Raw genomic sequence first — 26,144 nt, 5'->3', positions numbered from 1 at the left:
TCTATTAATATAAAAACATAATGATGAAAATCAGATGAGGGAGGGTCTGCAGTCACATCAGGTTTGACAAATGTTCATACAAGCAGAGAGAAGGGAAGACCAAAATAAATGCAGCTGCATTTCAAACATACAGAACACAAGAAATGCATATTGTATATATTGTATTAACACAGCCAGGCTTAAGGACCTGATGTCCAGTCACACTGAAATTAGACATTTTCAAAATGAAAGCGAGCACAGAAATCTACTGTATATGTAAGTGGGAAACTAAACCGTGGCCACTATAGCCTGGTTTGGTTAGGCCTTATTAGGCCCGGCTCACTTTAATGCTGCGCTTCCATTACAGTTTAGGAACTGGGGTAGTTACTATAGTAACGCAGTGTAGGCGGAGCCGTGACGTCAACTTCAATGAGCGCCCCAAAAAACAACGCAGCTGTTAGCTCTTAGCACTCAGAGCTCACAGATCCTCATATCTGTTCAGAAACTAGACAAAAGTTAAACAAGTACAAACCACAGACTGCCTGTGTCATGGCGAATACAGTCGCTGGTTTATTTATGTCTGTATAGGCCGTTGTTGTGAGTGTGGACGGTCGGAGCATATAACGTTAGCTTAGCCAAGCTACATTTAGAAAACACGCATTTTAAAAGGGTTTTTCGCCTGCCGTCTGTCTGCAGAGTTGTCAAAGCATTAATTCATGGTTTTGACTAACCGGTATCAGTATGTTGTTACCTATTTTGAAACGTGTATTACAATTAAATCACGGTAAAATATGTTCATCTTGTTGTAGTTGTAGCCCCCTTGCCAGCGATTCTCTCTCTAGTTTAGCATACTCAGCCCGACTCAGCCTGGTTGTTCCTGGCCCTAGAACCACGATTTAGTCGGGCCCAAAAAAAGGTGAAAAAGTAGCCCCGGGTCAAAACTAGGCCAAGTGGAAACGCAACCAAAAACGGGCCCCGCACGGCTCGGCACGCTCAAAGCGAGCTACCCGCTGCAGTGGAAACGCGCCATTAGTTAGAGAATAGGGTATTGACCAGGGTGCTGTAAAGCAGGAACAATTATGTAATGACATACAGTATTCCCTTGTGTTCTGCTTTAGAGTTGTATTTTCATTGGGATGGATTTGATTTTCACCACAATGGATTTGGTTGTTTATTTTAGTTTTAAGGATGGATAAGATATCAAACTTTGTAAACAGTTTTTAGTCATAGAACAATGGAAATATATATTTACGATGTCTTATGCCTTACAACTAGGGATGCACGATATTGGTTTTTTGAAACCGATACCGATAACTTCCTGCTTCTCAAGACCGATAATAAAAAAATGTTTACGCCACTAATTATTTTAACGCGATTAACGCATGTGTATTTTTTTTTCCTTGGCCGCCCCGTAGTTTCAGAGCGCATCGAGTTTAAAATACCATCTACAAGCTGATGCTGACAGCCCCGCTCCTGCCGCCCGCTTGTGGCAGACCACACTTCCACGCTCACCGGCAGGCACCGACCATAGACTGTATATATATAAAGGCACCGACTGGCCATCTGGAGGACCGGGAGGGTGTGTGTATGTGTGGCCCGAGCGAGCGAGAGACCTTACGTGCATTGTTGTTGTTAGCATCTGGTGCTAGCTAGCTGCGCTAACGGATAAGGAGCTGTTTAAATGAAAACAGAGGAGCGACATTTCGCCACAACTACGCCGAGCACTTGACTTTATGCAGGAAGCCAGACGGTGGGACATTGTACGAAAAGTCAGCACGGATAGTGCGCAACATGATTGCAGCTCCGGTTCGAGCATATGCCTTGAGTTGCACATAGCTCCAACACCCATAACACCGACGACATGTGTGTTTACTGTCCTGGCTTCACGGCCGCACACCATTTACGTCACAGCCAGGCATGAGTTAGGAGCGCTGGATTTGTGAAGAACTCCCCTCTTCCTGAACCACTAATACCACAGTACTGGCAAAACTGGAGGAGCCGAGTGAAAAACAAGCGCCCCTCATCCCAATCCACCCACACCGGAGTATTTATTCTTTTTTTTTTACCCAAAAAATATATTGTATATTATCGGGGCTATTAATACTGGTATCGGGTTTATCGGGATGACGTCATAATTCCTAATATCGGACCGATAATTATCGTGCATCCCTACTTACAACAAATCATTGTTCCTCCTGGAAATGCAAAAACACAATAAATGGTCAGCAATGGTGGACAAACTCATTTCCTCCAGTGTGAATATCAGTTCACTTTCATGGGAATCATAAGAGTCAGTATGACTCCTAAAGTTGGTGCCCTTTGTACCAAAGACCTTTCCCATTAGAGGCTTAGCCTGGCTTACTATGAGATGATCAGACATGTTATCTTCTATGTCTAATCCTTCTGCCATCTTGCAGCACTTCATCAGCAATACAAACATGTTGGCTGTAATAGAGCTGTGAAAGTATTGGCATTTACCAAACTATGAATGCAGTTCCTCTTTTTAGTGATCACACCAGGGGAATGTCTTTAGGGAAAACCCCCAAAACGGTACATTTTTGTTCTACTCTTCTCCTCCTTACTTGGTTATGTTGAAGGCTCATATGATTTGTAATATATAAATACATGTCCTACAACACGGAGAGCTAAGGGCAGTTTCCTAATGTTCAGACCTAATGCAAATTATGCTCTGTATTATTTTCACTTTAAGTTGAAAGGCACATTTATTGTGTTGCAGTTCAAACGAGATTGAAAGCACCAGTGCTGTTTATGATATGAAGTGCCTCTAGCCTGGCATCTGCAGTTGGCTCCATCAGCCGAGTATCTGCGTCTTCAAGAGGCACAGCGTGTGTGCGTTAGTGTGTGTATCTTTATGTGAAGAGGGTAGAGCCTCCTGATTACGCAACGTGTGCTAGTCTTTGCCAGCAACTGAATGTGTGTAGAGCATTGTTTTTGTTTGCTACGTGGAGCGCAGTATCTCGGTGTGTAACGGCTAATGTGTTCTTGATAATCCACCATGTGCTTCTAATGAATTTGAGAGCCTGTGACCTTCCTGCAGCGAACACAGCGTGACGATGCAGAAAGAAGGAAAAGCTTGTTTGTAATATTACAACTTTCTAGGTTTTAAATCATTAATGAGCCCTTAAAGTGTCCTTTTATGAATGACCAGTCAGTGAATGTAGTGAATGCTGATAGTTTCAAAGGAAAAAAGACAATTTGATAAGGGGCATGTGGTTTACGGGCGACAATAATGGACTTCTTTCACTTTGCTGAGGCCAAAGAAAGCGATCATATCCTGTTTACGCTGGCTCGTACGATGACCGTGCTTTCTGGTGGCTGAGGATCCTCCTGCTGCAACACAGGTTAATGAGTTTATTCACAGGATGGTTTCTGTGCACGTCTTTGATTGGATTTGTTCCACTCCTTTCTATGTAGAATAAAAAATGGCTTTGACCTGAATTTCTTTCCAACGTGTAGTCGTGCATGCAATGTGGTTAAACGTTGTACATTCAAGTTAAACCTGTTCTTATTTTCTTTAAACTTAGTGTCTTATGAACAATTTAACCGTTATAAATAACAGAGATTTTACATCACAACATTATATTTGTATTAAGTCAAATGTTATCTGCCTTATACCCATAAGTAAAGCAAGAAACATATTTATAAACCACGCTTCATAATCAAGGCCATTTCAAATCAATTTACAGACATTTCAACTTGGCATGTATTGGGGCAAACATATAATTATAAAATGTACTTAAAATCCAAGACCTCTAGCTTTTGAAATATTCTGACCATTTAATCAATCCGTTAATTTAGCAACTAATCAGCAAAAATGTATGAAGGAAGTTATCATTAACTGCAAAGACCAACCCCACATTGTTTTTTGCTAAAAAGAAAAGCTGGGCTGCTATAACATTTAAAACGGAGAGTTTCTTCTTGTTTTCTTTCCTAGTCGTGAGCACACACTCTTTTTATTGCCAAGTGATCTTTTTTTGTACCATTGTGCAATAACAACACTGGGAGAAGGTTAACCTGTGTGTCAACTTCTTTTATTATTCATGTTCACAATAAAGTAGTAGAAGTGAACTACTGAGTCTGCTCAGTGTAGAGTATGGCTTTATCTCATTATCTTAAAAGCCCAATGTGTAGGCAGTGACATAAAACTGCTACTAATCTTTATGCTGCATGGCTGTTGATCACAGGCTCTGTTTTCTGTGTGTGTTTCAGCCAGTTTAAAGACAGAGTTGCTGTGTCAACCTTGACACACTGACCTCGGCAAGGCTCTGGCTCTGCAAAGCTGTGGTTTAGGCAGAGCTGGAGCAGCCTGTGATCCGATTGACATCTTATCGAGCCAAATGGGATGTGGCAGGTGTAGATGGAGTCTTGAATGTCATGATGAAAACTGACAACATTTCCCTCCATGGTTTATTTTCGAGAATGAGGCCTGCTAGTTGCTCATTCAGACCAGTAAATTGGGCTCACCTTGAGGTTGTGTCACCTTGTTAGAGATGCATTTTGTTTTATAGTCATGGGGGTGCCTTCAGGCTTATATTAATTGGCTAGGTGAAAAAGCCATGAACTCAATGTTTTCATTGCTGCTTTTGTTTTTGTCTGCTTATGAGTTAAAAAGTGACCGTGACATTATGAGTTTTTAATTAGGTTTCTCCATTTCTACTGCTAAGATTTTTGCTGTTGATATTGTTATACGTATATTCAATTTACACACGGCATCTATTGCACGTCTGTCCTTCCTGGGAGAGGGATCCCTCCTCTGTTGCTCTCCCTGAGGTTTCTCCCATGTTCCCCTTTAAACTGTGGGGTTTCTCTGGAGGTGTTTCCTTGGGTCTAAGGACAGAGGGTCTAAGGACAGAGGGTGTCATGTTGTCATACTGACATTCTACAAACTGTGAAGTCCACTGAGACAAATGTAACATTTGTAATATTGGGCTATATAAATAAACATTGATTGATACGTTTCCTTAAGTTGAACAGCAACAGTTGCCCAGTGTTATGTCCAGTCATGTGAGCTTGGCGCTGCAGTGGAAAAAAGAACAGGACCCATGTCTAGGTCCTAACCTTTGCTCTAATCCCTCCTGCAATCCCCCACCCCTCCTTTTTTAACCCATAATCAGTAAAGGCTTCATTGTTCTTGTCCGCTGCTTGGGTATCGGATCATTAACCTACATTCAGAGCAGTGGTGGTAGGCTTCTTAAGGCTCTCGGACTCTTTTAGACCAACTTTAATGGCCGTGTTTGAATGAGCTGAGCCTTCGTCTCCTGCTAGTTAAGTTAACCCTATTTACGCCTCTCACGGTGTACAAACATTAGAATATTTTATGAGGCTTTTGATTTGTGTGCAAGACATGCCCTGAGCCTCTCCTGCTAGTAAATGTAGGTCTATTCCTGTTTTTATGGAAGCTTTTAAGTGACGACTAAGGCTGTGAAACACTTCAGCATTCAATCTTACATAACAATATATATTTAGGACACATAGTAGTGCATTATGTCTGGGTCTTACAACAGCTTAATGCTTGGATTATTTTGAATCAAGCCAAGCAATGTGGTCTCCTAAAAGTAATTATTCCCAACTAACATGATTTGTCCTTGAGTATGCTTAATGTTCTGTAGATTGAGGAGAAAATGGAAGTCTTTTGGTTTTAGTAAATGAACATTTTGACAGTTGACCAGGTTGTTTAATTTTAACAACCAAATGGCATCTATGAGGGCTGGTGCCTTGATCAAATCTATCTGCTTATGTAACATTTTGTCCGGAGTTGTCCCGTGTCTGTTTTATAAATGTACTTGCCATTACTGGCAATGTTAACCAATGCTTTTCCCATGTGGGGGAGTTTTTCTCAGCGCCTCTCCAGTCTCCACCTCTTCCCAGGAACACGGCTCACTCTTTATGCAACCACTGGAACGAAGGCCAGACATTCTGGTTTTGAGGAGGCGTTTCATCTATCTGGGGGTAGGGTAGGGAGAGGTGAACCGACGCCTCCAGGCATCCAGTGACACTTGCGGTTTGTTTTTCCATGTTGAAATAAATTCAAACGACCCAGTGGTGATTGGAGAAAGAAAGCTGCACTTATTGTGTTGATGCATTTTTATGCTTTTGAATTTGGTAGTATGTGAAGAGATAAGGACGGCATGACTATTTCTATCGTATGTTTTCAAATGAATGTGCAGGCTTATATTTAGTGCATTATACTTGGGTAGTCCAGTCAACTCTATGTACTAGAGCTGCAACTCAAGATCATTTCCATTATTTATAAATCTACATGTTGTTTTCTGAATGCACTGATACTTTTTATGTTTCTCATTCAAAGGTGATGTCTTTAACGTTTTGTCAGTCCAAAACCCAACGATATTCAGTTTACCTGGGCATCTTATCAGAGGCCTCACACAGCCTGTATTTGCTGAATAGAGTTTGAATGCACCGTAATGCATTTCAATGACACCCCCGTTATCAGCTGCTAACAGCAAACATTCAATGGTTTTCCTTCTGCCGATTTCAACATGGAATTTATGTCGTTTTTACAATGAGCATTATCCAGGGGGAAAATGATCATTACCAGGACAAGTGGATAGGGAGTTTACGCCGTACCGATATTGGTATTGAGCGCTGACCTTACCTCTGGTACCAGCGGTAGATATTTGTGGAATATCTTCTTCTGACATCCCTACATATAAATAAAAGCTTATGGACAGAACATCCCTGTTACAATCAGAAATTCATCCAGTTGTATTTTAATGAGTTGATCTTTTGTTCCATCAAATATGAAATGGATAGATACAAAAACTACAAGCGGATATTTCTATTGTTTTAAAATGGCCGTTTTATTTTGAATACAGGCATAAATCAAATCTCCAATTTATAAAGACATTTAGAATTAACTAAACCAGCAAATATTTGTTTCTATTTGATAAATCATCAACACAATCATTTTGGAATTTAGATATTTTCCATAATTTTAAACAATCATTTTGTTGGCAGAATTGGATCCTCTTCTTATTTAGTTTTTCCAAAAGAGAAATAATATAACGGCATTTTTCGGGCAAACAACAGATTTGTCGAGGTATTTATGGCTAGCACAAGCATTGGAACATTATATAGACATGTATGCTGTTAGTCTGTGTGATCATGTTGAAGATGGCTGTCTCTTTGCTGGCTATTGTTGCCTCTCCTGCCCCTCTCCCCTAGTCTCAGTAATAGGTTTTGTGCGCCTGGCTTTGTCCTGCTACTCATTAGGGAGTCAGAGGCGGAGGAGACGAACGCTAGGAGTGGATGCGCAGCTGAGAGACCTCCCCCATCATTTAAACTGACGGCATACAGGACCACGTGACCGGCTGTTTACTGTCGCAGCAAGCGTAGAGTGCAGGATTTGCCTTCCTCCTATTTTAAAAACCTAGCTTTAATGTAGATTTCAGAATTCTCTGCTAATAATCCACTTGTTTTATTTGTACCATTCTATAACATTGTTAAGAGGGTGACTTATTCATAGCTTGTGTTCTTGTAGGTTCCTTTGTGTGCAGCATGTATGTTCTCCATGGTGTGTGTGTGTGTGTGTGTGTGTGTGTGTGTGTGTGTTCTCAGCAGGGAGTACTCTGGAAGCTGTAGTGGAGTAATGCTGCTGCTGGTAGCGTACTCTGCGCTCTGTGTGTCAGGCTCCCTGCTATTCTTAGCCCTCTTCCCTCCCTGTCCCATCCTGCAGTCTGTGGATCAGATTACCGTACTGTGTGCTCTTCATCTATCCCAGTTACACGACTACCACACTCTTCACCACCGCCCCAACTCCTCAAACCCCCAAACCGCTGCACACACGCAAGAACAGCAGCCACTCTGCTGTCAGGGCCAACATGCTCCAGCCCTACAGGGAAAAGGTTGTTGTTGTTGGTGAGGAACCAGTGGAGTTAAAGTGCAGGAACACCAGGTTATAAATAAATACAGAGAGACATCTGCTTCTCAGAGGGACCAGCAGTGCAGCCATCGCACTTAACTCAGGATTTCTCTGACTTGACTTGCAGTATATTTAGTATTTGAAGAGTTCAGACCCACATTTTTCATTGTTCGTTATGTCCGGGCTTAAAGAGGATCATTTAGGAACTGTGTTATATATTTTTCATTCGCATAATCTGAAAAGTAAATTGACCTCTGGCCCTGATGGCCACCATGCTTTGGTCATCCACTAAAACTGTCACAATATTGTGGCAACATGGCAAACAGCATGTGGTTTGAGTGACCTGGACAGAAGGATTGTATGTTAGAGCTGGAGCGACTGGTCTATAAACACAGGCTCAAAGTAATGATTATTGTCATTTTTCTATTTTATTCAGCCATTTTTCTGAATTATGCTGTTATTTGCGTGTTCTGCGAAACCTCAGAACAAGATAAATATGACCGGTGACAATTTTCTCAATCCCCTCCCCCCAAAGATATTATATTCATCATCAATTTTTAAAGATGGAAAAGCAATTCTACAATTGAAACAAATAGATTTTGGGCATTATTTCTTTAGCTTATACAATTTAAGAATAGTATATCAGCAACTATTTTAGACGATTGATGAATTGCATTTCTATTCTCGCCTCAGCATCTCAAACTACACCGTCTTTAGTGTGGCACCTTTTTCTCTGCTGTAGATATCTCAACCTTTCACAGTCGTGGTTTTGCACTTTGATAGTCTGTTTCATTGGAATGAAGTGGGTTAGATAACTCTTGCTATTACTGTTTTTGCTGTAAGGGATCCAATGTCAAACTAATCTCAGCCTCTGAACTGTAGCTCGGTTTGATCTAGACTTGAAACAGTCCAAGGTTAATGGCAGCGCCCGCAGGAGCTCATGCAGCCCTGATCTGCTCATGAAACGGCAGTGAACGAGAATGCCAAACTGGCGATTGCCCAAATACCTCTGTAATTATAGTCGCACCCTCTTCGCCTCTTCTCTGGGCCAGATTGGAGTCCTGTCAGCGTAATTTCTGGTTCTGGCCTGTCCATACCGCTTTAATACCCCCCCCCCCCCCCCCCCCCCCTTACGTTAGCCTCTTTACACCAACGTGCTCACTCTGGGCTGCTCAGTTCTCCCTTTCAGCCGCCTGAATGACGATGCTGCTGCATACCGGCGATCTGCTGACTAATGACGGCCCTCTCACTGGCCTCAGCTCAGCTGCAGCGCTGTGATACCGGTCAACACTGTGCTATGACTTAGGATCAGCAAAGGTTGTAAAGGTATCTGAGGAAACTAAATGTTGGATTCCTCTGAGGAGTCTAGCTTTCCTATTCGTGGCAATTTAGTGCTGAAAACCAGACGGACTGGATTCTATCTGCCGAGGCAACGGTTATGTGCGACTGTTAAGATCTACCCAGCTGTCTAAATGAACGCTTAATCATTTTAGTTGTGTTGTAATTTATCTATTTAATACAAAAAGCTTGATTAACTTTGATTAATTGCGTAACACAAAAAAACTGGCCTAATGGTTAGCTTCATCATACATTTCAGTGATTCATTATTTTGGTCATTAAAGTCAGATAATGCTGAAAATAACTTTGACATTCTCCCTGGGAAAATACAATACACAAATCACAGGTACCTATATTTGGAAAATCCATGTTAAACTTTTGTTTGATTCTCTGTTCAAGCCTTTTTGTCCTGATGCACTTGAGCGGTTTAAACTTGTAAATCATGTGACTTTCCCATAAATCCTCGATTAAGCCACATAATTGTCGCATGCTAAGGTGATGTTTATGAACGTCTAGTCCGGGCTTGTTATCATGACTGATTTGTATACTTTAAGGACTACAGTATGATGCATTCAGCCACAGTTGTCTGGTTTTTGATTTTGACCTGTACTTGTGTAAGGATGAATTGTACTGTCATCGCAGTTAATTCCGTCACTGTTGACTGTTTTATAGGTCCGCTGTGTTTGGTTCTCAAGGCAGAAGCTTTACAATGTAGTCCATTACTTCTGTCTTTCTGTCTTGGTTGTTATTCAAAAACAACAAGTTGCACATTTCCAAGCATTTGGTCACATCTTGCGTTGGTTAGCACAGAACTAGTCTTGCATGTACTTCTGAGACTTTTGAGAGCTGGTCATTTTGAGATTGTGGCTACCCTTGTCCTGTCGGTTTTGAACCGTAACATGTATACGAACCCACAGAAAAGGGAAAGCTGTACATAACGTTGAGCTGTTTCAACATTATTTTTCCAACTGATCTTGAGTGCACATTTAATTATTTAAAGGTGGGGTAGGTCATTCACTTCAGAAACACTTTGTTATATTCCATGGAATGCTCTTAACATCCTGATAGCAATGAATACATGAAATGCTTTGACAATAAATACATAAAACATGTCATCTGTGGAAGCCGTAGCGTTGTAAAAAGCACGACCAATCATCTGAGCCGGCCCGGCTAAAGTAACTGGATGGCCTACCTGTCTGTCAGCCTTCCATCTGGGCACAAACTTATCTCGTGCCCTCATTGGTCATGTGCGCGTTCGTGTGTGTTGGAGGAGGGGCTCTGTGAGGAAGTCTGTTCGGTTGTGTATTTTCAAATTCTAGCGCACTCGATCTGGTTTCTCCATTCTTACCAATACCTACCTTTTTAAGATGTAATAAATGGCCATTTTTGGCTTAAAGAAATTGGGTATTATAATTATGCGGCTCTAAACCCTGACAGTAATTTGCTTAATCTTTATTGTTATTTTTACAATTTGATATAGAAGGAGAAATCAGAGGGGAAATTACAATTGCAGTTTCTCAGGCTCACAGGACAAAACCCAAATGAATACAGGGAACTGTAATGATAGTCTATGAAAATGTCAATACTCACATTTTAAGAAGCTGAAGCCAGCCAACAAGTAAAGGGTTAATTGATATACTTCCATTATTCAATAAAAAAACTGCTCAGCCTCGACGGGGGAAACCTGCTGAAGAATTGTAAGGAATCCCTTGAATTGGGATTTTCTTTCTAGCAGAGTGGGCAACCCCAGTAAAAATCTTGTTTTCTGTGTGAATGGCTGCAATACAGAAAATAATCATTCTAGTTTTGTTTGGACTATTGTAAAGTTGTAACTGGATGCAGATTGAGTAATGGGGCTGTCCCATTCATTCTGTGGAGGCTGTTTCACAACGAATCTCTCAGGTTTCCTAATATACAGTTTGCAGTACTTTCATTGGGCTCAAAATATGCTATTTCTGTCAAATCAGTTGAGAGACTGTTAAAGAAAAGAGAAGCAGGGGAAGTTCATGGAAAGTACACCACAAAGAAGATCTTGTGACTGAAATTGGCGATGTTCATGTGACGAGTTAACTGACACATGCCAAGTCGCCTTTTGTGCGCATGTTCGGCTGAGTGTTGCACTTCCTACGTCACTGCAGGCGCTCAGAGTGACTCTGCTGCATGTGTGACTTCACCGACACAAACCACATCAGAGAGAAGCTCGGTTACAATGATGAGTAGACCATAGTGACAGTGTTCAGAGATGTTTTCCTGTTAGAGTTTAAGAGTCCCTAAAGCTGTGATTCATGCTGCCTTGTGTGGTTATTCCCTGCATGTTTCTTTTTATGGTCTTTCTCAAGAAGAGGAATGGAAATGTCACTAAAAGTCCCTGATTACTGATGTACTCAAAGTATATCCTTAAACACAGCCGAGTGGCCACTCCAGCTTTCTTCAGGGTTAATTGACTTTTCCTTACTTGGCTTGTTTCCACTGCTATTAGCTGAGAGTCTAGCCTGTAAACCGTCTCAGAAGAATTTAATTGTTGCTGTATTTTAAACATGCCTCTTGTCCTTGCCTCTTCACCCAGACTGATGTGGCAGCGAGGGAATGTTTCTCATTGCTGTGGTTTTCTGTCTCCAGGTGCATGATGAACCGACTGAGCTGTAGCTGTCGCAGCTAGTCAGGTGCCGCACCATGGCCAAACCTGGGAGCGACAGAGATGGAGCCATGGTGGATAAACAGGGGGGGAAGAAGGTATGTGAGCACATGCAATAATACTATTTATCACTTTGCCTCCTTTCATATTGACTGTTGGCATAGAGGGCTACACGTTGCAACTGTGCGCAAGGCAAGTTTATTTATAAAGCACTTTTCAACACAAGGCAATTCAAAGTGCCTTACAAAAATGAAAGACATTAAGAGCATCAAACACATTAGAAACATTAAAAAGCAAAGATAATAAAACATGAATACCAGGTAGATGAATACAAGTTGCCGTGTAAGATGTGAATAATTAAGTTAAAAGCAGCGGCAAAAAGAAAGTCTTCAGCCTGGATTTAAAAGTAGTCAGAGTTGCAGCGGGCCTGCAGGTTCTGGTAGTTTGTTCCAGATGTAAACATATTGTTCTAAAGCATATTGACATCCTAGCAAGAGTCCTCTGTTTAGTTAGGAAATCCCTCAGTGTATACGTTTTGTATCTGGTTTCGTCATTTATTTATTGAAGATCTTCGGGTACACCAGACTTCAATTACAACAAGTTGTTCATCACTATACTTTAAAATAATAATGATGAACCAAACAATCACAACTCAGTTTTGTTATCATTCTAAGTATTCTTTGTCAAACATCATTTATCAGATTTATTTTTAACAGATTTAAGTTTCTCACTTCCCACTCGCTGTTACAGTAGATCTGTGTTTAAGAGGCATCTGGGTACTGACCGCATTTAACCTCCTACCTATTGTGATTACCTTGACCTGTTCTGCGCTCAAACAGCCTCACATGTTGACATTGATGCTTTTATCATTATTATTTCAGATGTGATTCACGAACAATATCCCACGTCCCGTATTGTTACATGAACACAACTGAATAATCCCTTTCTTCATAAATGAGAAGGACAATATACGTCTGCTTTTATTTGTAAGGCAAAGTGTTTCTCATCTTAACCCTCCCCACTGCCAGACACTTCAGCTTTGCACAGCTGGCACTTTGCTTCTCTGAGATCAAAGAAGCACCACACTGCAGACATTTGTCCTCCTGCCAGAAATGTATTTTACTGCACCAAAGTGCTGCTCACTAAAGTACTAGCACTGAAAAAAAGAGCCTTCTCTGCAAATCAGAGTGCAAGTAACTGGAATTGTAAGACATTGTGATAAAATACAGACATTACTGGTTGAGGCCTGTGGGTGCCATCACTGGTGGCGTACGATGAACCGCGCGTACAGATTTAATACACATCTTCCATACTTGTATAATCCAGCTTCTATATGAACATGAAAAATAAAACCAACGTTGCATCCATGAAAGAAAATGGCAGCTGCATGAGGGAGGGATCAAATTGATATTTTCCTGTTTTGTGAATTGAGTTGTTTAATTATAGCCCAGGCTATGCTCTCCGTTTTTTTAAATGATAACCTATAATGTATGAATTGCTTCTTTCACCATGTGTAAAGGGCAGCCTTTGTGTCACACCTGTTTCTTTAAGCCTTAATGGCAGCCATTAATCAATACATCTATTAGTATTTCATATTTCTCAGGTTGTTCAACTTTTTGCACAAATTCTCACATTGTAACAAACCCAGTACCCCTAACAATGTAAACAGAATATAAGCATCCTTCTGTGTAAACAAATTAAAACGAGTCACTCCTGATCTTTCACTCCACACTTGGCGAGTACCCAGCTTTCGTAACAGGATTGCTCTGAGTCATGGTAGCAGAGCTGTTGCCTGCAGGACCCAAACAATATGTTGCAGAGTCACAGTATTATCATCCGCACTTTGTCAGCCTCATGTTTTAGAAAGCTTTAGTCGTAACTGAAGCTTTAACCTTTTTAATTGTTGAACTAGTTAGCACAGCTTTTCAAATGTGGCTGCCTAAGTTTATTTACTGTCATGACTGTATTGTTTAACACACACTTGCATAAACACACACACACAGACCTTAGTCACACACATGGCCACACCCTTTCTGTGTTTTTGAAATGCCTGATTTGAATTGTTTTAATTCCCCACCTCACCTCTCTGACAGAGTAAAGACAAGTTGTCCCCTTTCACCAAAACTCCGAAGCTGGACCGGAGAGAGTTGCTGGGGAAGGAAGGGAAATCCAAATCTTCCATGAAGCGCAAGCTCTCCTTCACGGCCAGTCCGCTGCGGGCCGAGGAGCGAGACTCGGACACCGGTAAGAGCAGCTGCTCCTGCTCCTCTCTCAACAGCCATGCTGCTGGCTGGCTGCCACGTCCTCACAGCGCCCCCTGCTGGCCTGTCGTCTCATGTTGTCTTTAGGGATTGTCTGTAGGGTCAGGGGGCTTAAATTTATTCCGCATCAGGGTCAAAATCTGACACGAAGTTATGGACTGTTTTGTTGAGTAACGAGAAATAAACAAAGTTGTTTTAAAGAAAATGGATTAGCATAAATTCTTCTACTTGCCTTCAAGTTGTGGCTGTTCACTTTGTTGTGAGAATAGTTAGGAATCCTTCTTTAACACAAAACTAGATTGTCTTCTAGTTCCTTTTATATAATCCTAATATTCCTCAGTCAGATCCTGATGTCTCTGTAGCCAAAAGCCCTTCATATATTTATTCTGTTTTGCAATAAACCTTCAATCTTGTTTAAAAATGTATCGATAAACCAGGCTGATGCACGAGGTAGTTTGTCGACTTAATCGCACTGAAACCATCGTGCTGCAGTACATTTCTAGGGCACCAAATGTGTATCACCCCACAACTAAACACATCTCCAACAAATGCACCATTTACTCTTGTTTGAATATGTGTGCTAAATGACCTATTCAACTCGTTTGGGAAACCCCCGAGACCTTTTTAAAAACCTCACAGGCAGGTTAGTTCTGTTAAGTTAACAACAGCAGCGTTCTCCAGTAAGACCTGGCATGGAAACGGCAGTTGCTCCATTTGAGTTCCTGGTGGCCATCGTAATGTTTTAAATACAATGCTTCACTAAATTGCTCTGCCTCACATTGGAGACATTGTTAACTGGATGTCTTGATCCTACCTATTTTACTTGTGTAAATAAACGATTCATCGTCTGTCATTTAGTTGGAAGTTTAACTTTTTACATCAGAATTAAGAGCTAAAAATAGGTTAGTGTAATCTGTAATTACAGTACTGTGTTTTCTGTTTGAGGTTCGGTAGATTTCCCTTCATCTCCCCTGTAGAGCGTTTCATTGTGTGGTCCGGCTGTGCAATCAATCGTATTTTAATCTCGATTATGATTTTGGCTTGCAACGATTACGAAAACAACGTAATCGAAATAAAACGATTTATCTAAAAAAAAAAATTATAATTATTTATTGTATTGTTTTTTCAGTTGAATTCTACTTAAAGTTCAGGGTAATCAACTATTAAAAACATACTGTTCACATTTCTTTCTCCAATAAATGGATGTTTTCAAAGTAAATGGATAATCGTTTTTAATAATCGTGATATCAATTATTGACCCAAATAATCGTGATTATGATTTTTGCCACAATCGAGCAGCCCTAGTCCTGCGTCATCCTAACAGACGAGAACCCTCAATTTTAAAAAACGGAGTTTATTTGATGTTGCACAGTAAAGCTAAACTAGCATGGAGGGTGGCTTTGCCTTCCTGCAGCCTTTCCCTCTCAGGTCCTGTGTTGAGCGGAAGATAAAGGAAACATTTGAAGTAACGACTCCACTGACCATGTCGGATCTTCTCTCCTGTGTTGCCATGACTCATAATCTGTGCGTGGAGTGCGAGTGTCTGCATTTGAGTACATGTGAGAGGAGGAGGGTGAGAGAGAGTGAGCGTTAATGCAGTGCTTTCCCACCCTTCCACCTCCCCTCCCTTGCTCTCCCTTCCCTCCTCTCTCCCCTCCCCATCCTCTCTGCTTTGCACTGTAGATGACTCAGACCCAGGCCAGTCGAGTGAGACCTGGGGAGAGAGATTAGTGCCTCCCTGCAGGATATACGCAGGTAATCGCTGCAGCCCGATCCTCAGCCCCCTCGTCCTCGACAACTCACGTCACTCTGCTGCTGCTGTAAAGACACACACACACATGCACGTGTGTGTGTGCTTCCGCCCTGCATCTGCCCGTGTTACAGCTCACGCATGTCTGTGTTTAGTAACGACCGAATGATGGCGATGGGGGCGGCACTTGGCTGGCTTAAGAGAATGCTTTCTTTTTTTAATTCCCCCTTTTTTCAAACCTCATGCTTGTCATCGGTTTCTCTGCGTTCTCAACAGATGCAAGCGAAAGAGGGAAAACGTGTCACTGTGACGATGAAATTGATCTTCTTTGGGACTGTCCTCTAACATCTTTCTTGGTTTTCTTTTGCAGATAAAGATATACCAGACAAGAAGAAAGTGAAAAAGGAGGCTGGGGGCAAGAAGTCCCAGGCTCCCAACCTTTTGTTTGGGTATCCTCTGTCAGAGCGAAAACAGATGGCTCTCCTAATGCAGATGACTGCCAACAGTCCAGGTTTGTGTGCTGCCCTTTCACCTTACCCACATCCTCAAGATGGCTCGGAGTACATTTACTAGGGGATGAGTCATGCCGCCGGGCGCTTTTCAAGAACATGCAGTCTAAAATGTCAAGGTTATTTGAGAATAGGAAATGTTCAACTGTAAAAACTGCTGCTTTATATAAGGGACATTGTGCGGTTACCTTTGTAATATGTAACCGGGAAAGTTCGCTGGGTTTATTTCTTGTTAATAATAGGTTCTGAATAGTTGTAAGAATAGACCAATTAGTACATACATGCTGACTCCAGTAAAACCAGTGTCACTGCGGTTGCTCAATCAAATGCTCATTAAAGGAACAGTTTGAAACGGTGGGAAATAAACACATTCACGTATAGGCTTGTATGAATTGACTGTGAAGATTGATAACATTCACGTCTATATTCAATATGAGGGAGGCGTGTGGCGCAGTGGGTTAGCGCTGAGCTTCGAATCAGAGGATAGCAAGTTCGAGTCCCACTGCAGTCAGCATGTCGTGTCCCTGGGCAAGACACTTCACCCCAAATTGCTCCTGTGGGGATTCTCCACAGTATTGAGTATGTAAGTCGCTTTGGATAAAAGCGTCTAACATGTAATGTAATGTGAAGCTGGAGGCAGCAGACGATTAGCGTAGCTTAGCATAGGGAACAATGGACAGAAAGCTTTTAGTCTAATAATATGCAGTTTATTCTCAGTACCCCTGTCTCAATGAAAGTATTCGATACCATAATCAATGTGTGGATGTAACCGCCCAAGGAAGAGCTATCGAGCTAACTGTTGATTTTCCTTTTTAAATAAACAAATGAGAGAAAGATGGACAGCTAGACTAGCTCTGTCACAATCTACCTACCAGCAACATCTGTGGAAAAATACAAAGCATGCTTTATTAAAATGATTTGATTCTGGAATATTTCTGTATTTGTTCTCTTTGGCTCGAGTTAGGCTAGATGTTTCCACTCTTTTATGCTAAGCTCACCAGCTGCTGGCTGTAGCTTTAAATTCAAAATTCAAAAAGGAAATTAGTATCAATTTTTACATATTTTACTGAAATGTCTTTCTATTCAATTAATAAAAACGTACCACATCAAACCAACACATAGTATAAGCACAGTCTTTCTTGTTCTCAGTGAAGCCAGTTTCTTTGTGTTGCTTGATCCAGTGACTTGCACATGAATTCAGGCGGTTATCTCAACCTGTGACAGGCTTCTGCTTCGAGCATCAATTAAGTGCTTTCCTCTCTGCCTGTGCACAGACTCTACTCCCAGTCACCCCTCTCAAACGACCCCTGTGCAGAAGAAAGTCCCCAGCAGCGCCTCGTCTCGACAAAAGGACAAGGTCAACAAGAGGAACGAGCGAGGGGAGACTCCCCTTCACATGGCCGCCATCCGGGGAGACGCCAAGCAAGTTAAAGAGCTCATTAGCTTGGGAGCCGACGTCAACGTTAAAGACTTTGCAGGTACGATCCCTCGGGAAGTGATCATTTAACAGCTTTCATCGAAGCTGCATGGAAGCTATTAATGACATGTAGCCGACAACAGCTGAATAACAGATGCTTAGTCAAAGGTGACGTCTCATGAGATAATCAAAACAGACCGTGTGCATCTCACTATCGCCTGTGCATGTTTATTTGATGTCATATCAATTAATTTGGCCTGATCAACAAACAAAAATCTGTGTTTTTGATGTACATTTCAAATGGCTGTTTTATGTTATCAGTTGATTCATTATTTTTTTTGTTTTATTTCCCTCCTCAGGCTGGACTCCTCTTCATGAAGCCTGTAATCTAGGTTACTACGATGTGGCCAAGGTGTTAATATCAGCGGGAGCAGAGGCGAACACGCAGGGGCTGGACGACGACACGCCGCTCCACGATGCCTCCAGCAGCGGGCACACAGATGTAAGAGCTTCACTCGAATAATCCTAAATATAATGTAGACGTTAACGGTAGTCATGTTATTATAATGATTATGGTTCATCTTGAGATATGGAGTGATGTGGAATGGTCTGCAGTCAAAATTGTACGTCATAAAAAGCAATTATACTCAAGTTAAGTCAAGGAAGTTAATGATTAGAAATTGAACATATTGTGAGCTGGTTTCAGGTTTTTAAAAACAACTTCTTGTATATGGTTTTCTAACTTATAAAGTGTATACTATTAGAAATATTTGCTGCATCTAATGATCTATATTAGGTTTTAAAAACAACAAGGGTCATGCTGTATTAGAAATTAGTTGTAAATTAATTGCTATAAACGAGAGTTGTTTACACAATTCCAATTTAAATCTTAAGATTGCTGCTATTTTAACTTTAAACCATCTCTGTTTTTTACGTTTGTCTGAAACATTGATGTTCGTTGTGAGAGGTTTAATACTCCTTTATTCAATACAGATTGTGAAACTGCTGCTACGCAACGGCGGTAACGCTTTCCAGGCCAATAAGCGCGGGGAGCGCCCGGTGGACGTGGCCGACTCTCAGGAGCTGGAGCAGCTTCTGAAGGGAGAGGTGCCGCTGTCGGACGAAGAGGAAAGCTCTTCAGGTATAAAGAGAGTACTTTGGAGTTTGCCTACCTCCCGTTTAAAGTTTTTATTATTTTATAAATTATTTATTTCTTCTACTAATTCATCCAAAAATGTATAATTCATACACACAAAGATAAACACAATTAGTAGAAGACCTACTTTATTTATTAAAGCACCTGGTGTGTGCATGTTGTTTAATTGTTACTGATCCAGACGGCTTAGACGACAATGTGTTTAGGGCTTTACTCTGACATACATCGTCGTAAATATGGGTATAACATTCAGTGTTTCCCCTAGGATGGAGTCATAGCAGCGGTGCGAAGAACTTTTGATTTTTTTGGTACCCGGCTGGCGCCCCCTAGCAGCAGCGCGCTGGGGGCGAACACTGACATTTAATACTAACACATTAAAATATTGTTTAAAAGTTTTTTTAACTCACGAAACACGTTTTGGGCCATAACTCAAGAATATCACACAAGTTGGCTAAAGTGAGGAAGTGATAACATTTGAGTGTTTCTTTTTATGTACATGGTTAATGGTCTATCGAATGTAATTAAATTCTAGTTTATTTTAGTCCCATTCTTCATCGGTATGTTTATTTCTCTTTTAAACTAAGAGTACATTTCCTTGTATGTTTAAACCCTTACTTTTCTATAAACGCTGATTCTGATTGTATTTTCCGTTTAGTACTTCTTGCCACCAAAGGAAATGTAATAATATACTTTAAATATGTTACAGTGTAGATGTATCGTGTAATCTTCACTTATGTTTGTGTGATTTAATATTGACTGCTATTGACTTTCATTGTGTCATTTTAAAATAGATGTCGTCTTCTCTGCAGAGTCTGAAGACCCTCCGTCTGTCAATCCTTCAAGTGTGGATGACAACGTGGAAGACTCCGATACCGAAAAGGACTCGGATGGCAAACCCGTCTCGAAAGCGCCATCATCCGTTCCCGGTCTGGACGAGTACGAGTTCAAGGACGAGGAAGAGGAGGAGGATCTCGGTAAAGCCTTGAACGACAGACACGTCCTCCGGAGGGAACTACGGCAGCAGGAGCAGGAGGAGGAGAAGGAGAAAGAGGAGAAGGAAAGGAAGGAGGAGAAGGAAAGGAAAGAGGAGAAGGAAAGGAAAGAGGAGAAGGAAAGGAATCATGTGGCAGCAGGAAAGCAGAGTGGAAAAGGGGATTCATCCTCCAAGTCCAAAAAGCAAAAGACTCCCCGTGTCCACTGCAGCTCGGATACGTCCAGCGACGAAATGGAAAGCCTTCCAGAGAAAAGGAATTCCCCCACCTGCTCTCAGAGCTCCGAGAGCCTCAGGACCGAGACAAAGTCTAAAAAGGACATGTCTGAGCAAAAGGATAAAGGCAAAGTCAAGAAAAAAAGCAAGAGCCAGATTAAAAACAAGGAAAACCAAGAGGATGGGAAGGAGAACAGCAAAACGTTGGTACTCTCTCTTGCAACTGTGTCAGAGAGCACAGAAAAAGGTCGGGAGGAAGACTCTTTCAAGATGTCTTTCAGTCCGAAAGACGACTCATCCGTCCACCTCTTCCATTTGTCGTCCATAAAGTCACCAAAACTGAACCACAGCCTGACGGATAAACAAACGCCGCTCAAACAGGAAAATACTAAGATGTGCATTTCCATCAGCGACAGCTCGTGTCCGGTGGACGGTGTCAAATACAACCACTACACAGAGGCAGACTACTGCACCGAGGGCTCCAGCACCAAGGGGTGCAAGCACAAGGAGAAAAGCAAACATCAACAGAAAGACTCGAACGGAGACGGGGACGACGGTCGATCGAGTCCTTGCAAAGACGCCGGCAGCATAGGAAACAGCGTAGACGGCTCTGAAGGTGCCTTACGGAAGACGGACCTGGACGGCAAAGTGGTGAAGAAGCATAAACTTAAACACAAAGAGAAAGACAAACACAGGAGGGAGTACGAGGCAGAGCGCAGCCACCACAGGCAGAAGGAAGCCCGGAAAGACGGCCACAGGAATCTGGAGTTTGACAGAGAGTTCTGGAAAGAGAACTTTTTCAAAACCGACGAGACGGATGAACATCTGCCAGTGAAAAAGGAAGGTGACGAGAACAGTTCCATTCAGAGGACCTCGGAGTTCCCTCCTGTCAAAGAGGAGAAGAACACGAAGGAGAAGCACTCGAGCAGCAAGGAAAAGAGGCCGAGAGAGGAGCGGGAAAAGGACAAGGCCGTGAAAAAAGAGCGGAAGGAGGCGGCGGCTGTTAAAGAGGAGAAGGTAAAGGATTCAAAGCCGAGTGAGCGTGACGAGAGAGTGGACTGCCACGGCTCGGGGCGGATTCCTGAGGAGACAGAAGAGACAGAAGAGAAACCCATAAGTGGGATCACAGCTGATCAAGAACAGCTGGAGCTCTCTGAAAAAGGCTCACGTGAGAAAACTGACAAGAGGCTCCCAGGGAAGGAGAAGGATTCAGAGAAAATGGAGAAAAGACACCCTGACAAGGAGAAAAGGGTCAAAGTGGAGCACTGTGACAAAGCTGAGCCGCAGAACTCCGTGGACCGCTGGAAGGACAAAGAGAGAACGGCGGCCATCGCTTCCCACTCGCCTGGAGATAAAAACTGCAAAGACAATGAGAAAGTGAAATCTTTATCTACGACTAAAAAGCACGAGGACAGCCGGAAAAACAAAGATAAGTTTGACAAGCGGTCCGACAGGGAGAGGCTGGACAGAGAGTATAGTGTTGGGGAGCGCACCCTCTCTGAGAAGAAAGGCAAAGCTCTTGAGAAGAACACAGATCTCAGCAAATCTGATCGTACAAAAGAGAAGGACTGTGAAAGAAAAAAGAGGGATAAAATAAAAGAAGGGACTATTTCCTCAAGTTCCAATCTGAAATTGCTTCTAGAAGAAAAAAAGAGCTGTCTGTCGGAGAGCAGCAAGTCCTTATCTAGTAAGTCAAAGGAGGAAGTTGTGAGAATACCAGAAAAAGATCGCGACCGCAGAGACCGGGACAGAGACTCGGATAAACACAAGGATAAGGAGCGGCACAAAGACCGCTCCCAGCAGGCCAAAATAAGCAAGGCCAAAGCCAATGACACAGATGCAGATAAGGCCAAATCAAAAGCCTCGCCGGTAACACGCGACGCCAAGCCCAAAGAGAAAAGGCTTGTGAACGATGACCTGATGCAGACCAGCTTTGAGCGAATGCTCAGCCTTAAGGACCAGGAGATCGAGCAGTGGCATCGCAAACACCTGGAGAAAATCAAACAGAAAGAGCGGGAAAGGCTTAAGCAGCGGCCTCTGGCAGATCCTGGGAAGTCCAAACCCAAAGACAGAACAAAGACCGAGCCATGCCTGAGTAAGGAGCTCATGCGCTCAAAAAGCTCTGAAGCGTCTGATATCCACAACAGAGATAAACCCTTGAAGGATGGCACCAGCCCCAGAACAATGTCGCTCGATGGGAAGACTCTGCCCTCCATCAGCGCAAAGGTCATGTCAGCGGTGGAGAACTGTCTCACCAGATCGCCTCGACCGGAGAGCGATCGCTGCGGAATCATGTCCAGGTCTGTCTCCTTGATATCTGTTGCTAGCTCGGAGGATTCGTGTCAGGCGACGACTTTAACGCCCAGACATGTTGAATACGACTCCGACATGAACCTGGAAGCCTCAGACTCCCAGCCGGCGTTCCTCCAGTCTTCCCTCGTCATCCAAGCCACCAGATCGCCGTCTGTTCACGATAAAGATTGTCTTCCTGACGTCCCGCAAAGCAATCGGACACTACTTCCCGGCAGACATGAATCTCCGTACCTCAGGGCTATTCTGGACGAGGAAGCCAACTCCTCAACGGAAGGTAAAGCTGCTGAAAGTCTGCCTAAACCGAGCCAGACTACTGAGGAGCCGGAAACAAGAGAGACCTCGGCAGAAACGGAGGAGAGTCAACAACAATGTTTGAATGCAGTTGCTGACTCAGCCACAGAGAGAGAAGGGATAGATCCTGTTGGTTTAACATCACCAATATCAAACACAGATCCTCAGAGTCAAAGCCAGACACTTCCAGAGAGTAGTACCTCTCAAACGGGCTCAACAGAAAAAGAAGTAACTCTTCCTTCCTCTGCATCTCCTCCTTCCTCTGCAACTCCTGTTGTGAAGGACCTACCATGTCCGACAGAGACTCAACAAGCAGACATTCAAGATTCAGATAGACCATCCACGCCTACAGCTTGTCTACCTGCTGAAGCAATAGACACAAACTCAAAGCCCCTCCAGCAGGACGACACCGTCTCTGGGGACGAGACTGAGCAGCTGACAGAACCAGCCACCACACACGTGTCTGAGCTTAAAGACGAACCTGTAGTAGAGAGTGCTGACGGAGCAGAAGAGGAGGAGAGTATGGAGGTAGACGGCAGAGGAAGTCCTGTTCCCTCCACGAGTTCGCACATTCCCAGCTTCTCTGCAGGAGAGTCCTTGCCGGGATTTACCCAAACAAGCAGCGAGTCAAAATGTTCTTCAGAGGATATGGATGTATATGACCAAGACTGCCAGAACTCAAGACCTGAAGGCGACGCTGCAAGTCAAGTCAGTGCTCAGGAGGAGAGAAAGGACTATATAGCTGCAACGGCGTCCTATAGTGCGAGCCCTGAGCACAAAGCTGAGGAAGTGACTGACGTCCCGCAGAGCTCGGAGAACAGTTACACTGCGGTTTCAATAGAGAGTTATTCCAGAGAGGGTGTTTTCGCTACAGAGGGATCCTCCGAGGCTACAGCAGAGGCCAGCTCCGAGCCGATGGAGGTGACGCCTCCCGATGAGAAACCAGAGTCATCTTCAGCTGGTGAAGAGCAGAGCATCGTCCAATCGGTAGCGAGGAATGATAGCAGCAGCAGTAGTAGTAGCAGCAGCAGTAGCAGCAGCAGTAGTAGTAGTAGCAGTAGCACCTGTAGCGCCTCGGGGAGCTCCTCTCCACAATCTGGAGACCGAGACTCTGATTCCTCTGGCGCTAAATTCAAGAGTCGCTCTGCAGAAGATGAAATGGACATCCACCATCCCCATCCACGCAAGAGAAAGATGCCCAAAGCGTCATGCTCGCAGTCATGCTCCGCCACTCAGCAGCAGGACAAGGAGCAAGGCCAGCAGTCTCTGGCGGCCATCGTGGACTCGGTGAAGCTGGAGGAGATTCAGCCGTACCAGACGGAGAGGGCCAACCCGTACTACGAGTTCCTGCACATCCGCAGGAAGATCGAGGAGAAGCGCAAGGTGCTGTGCAGCGTCATCCCGCAGCCCCCGCAGTACTACGATGAATATGTGACCTTCAACGGATCCTACCTCTTAGATGGGAACCCGCTCAGCAAGATCTGCATACCAACAGTGAGTTCATTTATTTTCAGATATTGGTCAAACTGATTTGTTTTCCTCAGAAATATTTGTATTAGATTTTTTAAAGACAACAACAAACATCAACACATTACGCATTTCCACATGTACCCCTTCCCCAGTCCCAAACAGACGTGAACAATATGTGAAAAGATATCTCTGGAGCACAAAACAAAAGAGACAGTAGCTGGAAGTCTAGGACAATACATAAACCCCAAATAACAGCAGCAGTGGGTATAACTGATTTGAAGAGAAGTGTTCTTCTGATGGCATTAATTATAAATAACCACGTCCTGCACATGTTGAAGACATTTCTTAACAAAAACGGTGACTAAATATGTTCGTCAACAACCTTTCTTTCTCCATGACTAACACTGACGCAGCGACACCAACGTACTTTAACACCGACTGTGACTATATCACATGCAGTACTGTTGGCGGGAAAAGACCAATGAAGAACTTTACCTGTCTCATTTACGATTGAGACACAAAGTATTAACTGATATTATTATTTTTCAATGCAGCACATATTCCTTGCTTCTTGCTATATCTGTATTACAGTGGCAGCAAACAGTGAGCAATATAATCTGACTAAATAAAGGCAAAACAAATCTACCGTTTTGATTATACTAAAGATTGAAATACCCAGACTTTTATTCAACTAAAACTTGACTTAAAAAGGAATGAGTTTGACAACATATGATAAAAAAAATAGGGCATTTTACACAGGACAAATGATATCAACATAAAATAATGTTGTATTTAAAAGATGAACTTTGTGGTGATAATTATAGATCATATCGTCCAGCTCCAAATCTCAGCATGCACTTAAAGGTCCTTTTTAATATCTTACCTCTTGGGTGCTGCTTATATATCATCACACAAATAAGTAAATGAAACTGAATGTTAAATATATTCTTCTTGCTGACATCTGCATGGTGAGTCATCAGGCGTGTCCTTGCAGCGATGATAACGTTTTAAACTCTCTCTCTCGTGTGTTTGAACAGATTACTCCACCTCCATCATTACCTGAGCAGCTGAAGGAGATGTTCAAACAGCAGGAGGTCTTTCGCATGAAGCTCCGACTGCAGCACAGCATTGAAAGGGTGCGTACTTTTACTCCACAGGTTTTGTTTTGGTTGTGGAGTACCTCCAAGACGTTTTTAGTGCCACTTGTAGAAGCTGAAATGGAAAATACTGTTAAAGAAATACCTGTTTTTGGAAAGCCTCTTGACATTTTGAAACGGTGTGGTTCTCACTGTGTTGACTTTACAAGGATGTCAGAGCATTAAAGATACTTGCTGTGGATTGTTTACCACCCATACCACATACTATTGCATTTTATTAATCAGATGAATTTGTCTTCCTCCCCTTCAGGAAAAGCTGATTGTTTCTAATGAGCAGGAAGTCCTACGAGTCCATTACCGGGCAGCGAGAACACTAGCCAATCAGACGCTGCCTTTCAGTGCCTGTACTGTTTTATTGGACGCTGAAGTGTACAACATGCCTCAAGAAGTCCAGGTACGTGACCGATGTTTACCTTTAAGGTCCTAATGAGACGTACGTTTCATTCAGTTCGTCACAGTGGTTAATTGTTGTGTGTTTGATTGGTTGTTGTGTGTTTGATTTGTTGTTGTTGTGTGTTTGATGGGTTGTTGTTGTTGTGTGTTTGATGGGTTGTTGTGTGTTTGATGGGTTGTTGTGTTTGATTGGTTGTTGTGTGTTTGATGGGTTGTTGTGTGTTTGATGGGTTGTTGTGTGTTTGATGGGTTGTTGTTATTGTGTTTGATGGGTTGTTGTTATTGTGTTTAATGGGTTGTTGTTATTGTGTTTGATTGGTTGTTGTTGTTGTGTTTGATGGGTTGTTGTTGTGTTGATTTGTTGTGTT

General features: G+C 42.7%; 1 protein-coding gene across 4 annotated transcripts in view; it reads left to right on the top strand.

The window, feature by feature from the left end:
• The window catches only part of ankrd12 (ankyrin repeat domain 12), a 34,565-nt gene that overhangs the window by 5,194 nt on the left and 3,227 nt on the right, over positions 1-26,144 (top strand). Inside the window, exons 2-11 of one of the 4 annotated variants that reach the window (XM_034207773.1) lie at positions 11,837-11,950; positions 13,946-14,096; positions 15,797-15,868; positions 16,234-16,374; positions 17,647-17,850; positions 18,149-18,291; positions 18,783-18,930; positions 19,755-24,250; positions 25,264-25,362; positions 25,634-25,777. In XM_034207773.1, coding sequence (XP_034063664.1) covers positions 11,891-11,950; positions 13,946-14,096; positions 15,797-15,868; positions 16,234-16,374; positions 17,647-17,850; positions 18,149-18,291; positions 18,783-18,930; positions 19,755-24,250; positions 25,264-25,362; positions 25,634-25,777 — 5,658 coding nt within the window. In that variant the 5' untranslated portion in view covers positions 11,837-11,890. Of the gene's footprint in view, positions 1-11,836; positions 11,951-13,945; positions 14,097-15,796; positions 15,869-16,233; positions 16,375-17,646; positions 17,851-18,148; positions 18,292-18,782; positions 18,931-19,736; positions 24,251-25,263; positions 25,363-25,633; positions 25,778-26,144 lie in introns of all 4 variants that reach the window. The other 3 variants (XM_034207772.1, XM_034207775.1, XM_034207774.1) reach the window with 3 other exon arrangements.

This window comes from Gymnodraco acuticeps, unplaced genomic scaffold (assembly GCF_902827175.1).
Source record: "Gymnodraco acuticeps unplaced genomic scaffold, fGymAcu1.1, whole genome shotgun sequence".
Classification (NCBI taxonomy): Eukaryota; Metazoa; Chordata; class Actinopteri; order Perciformes; family Bathydraconidae; genus Gymnodraco; species Gymnodraco acuticeps.
This window is presented reverse-complemented; position numbering and strand designations above follow the sequence as displayed.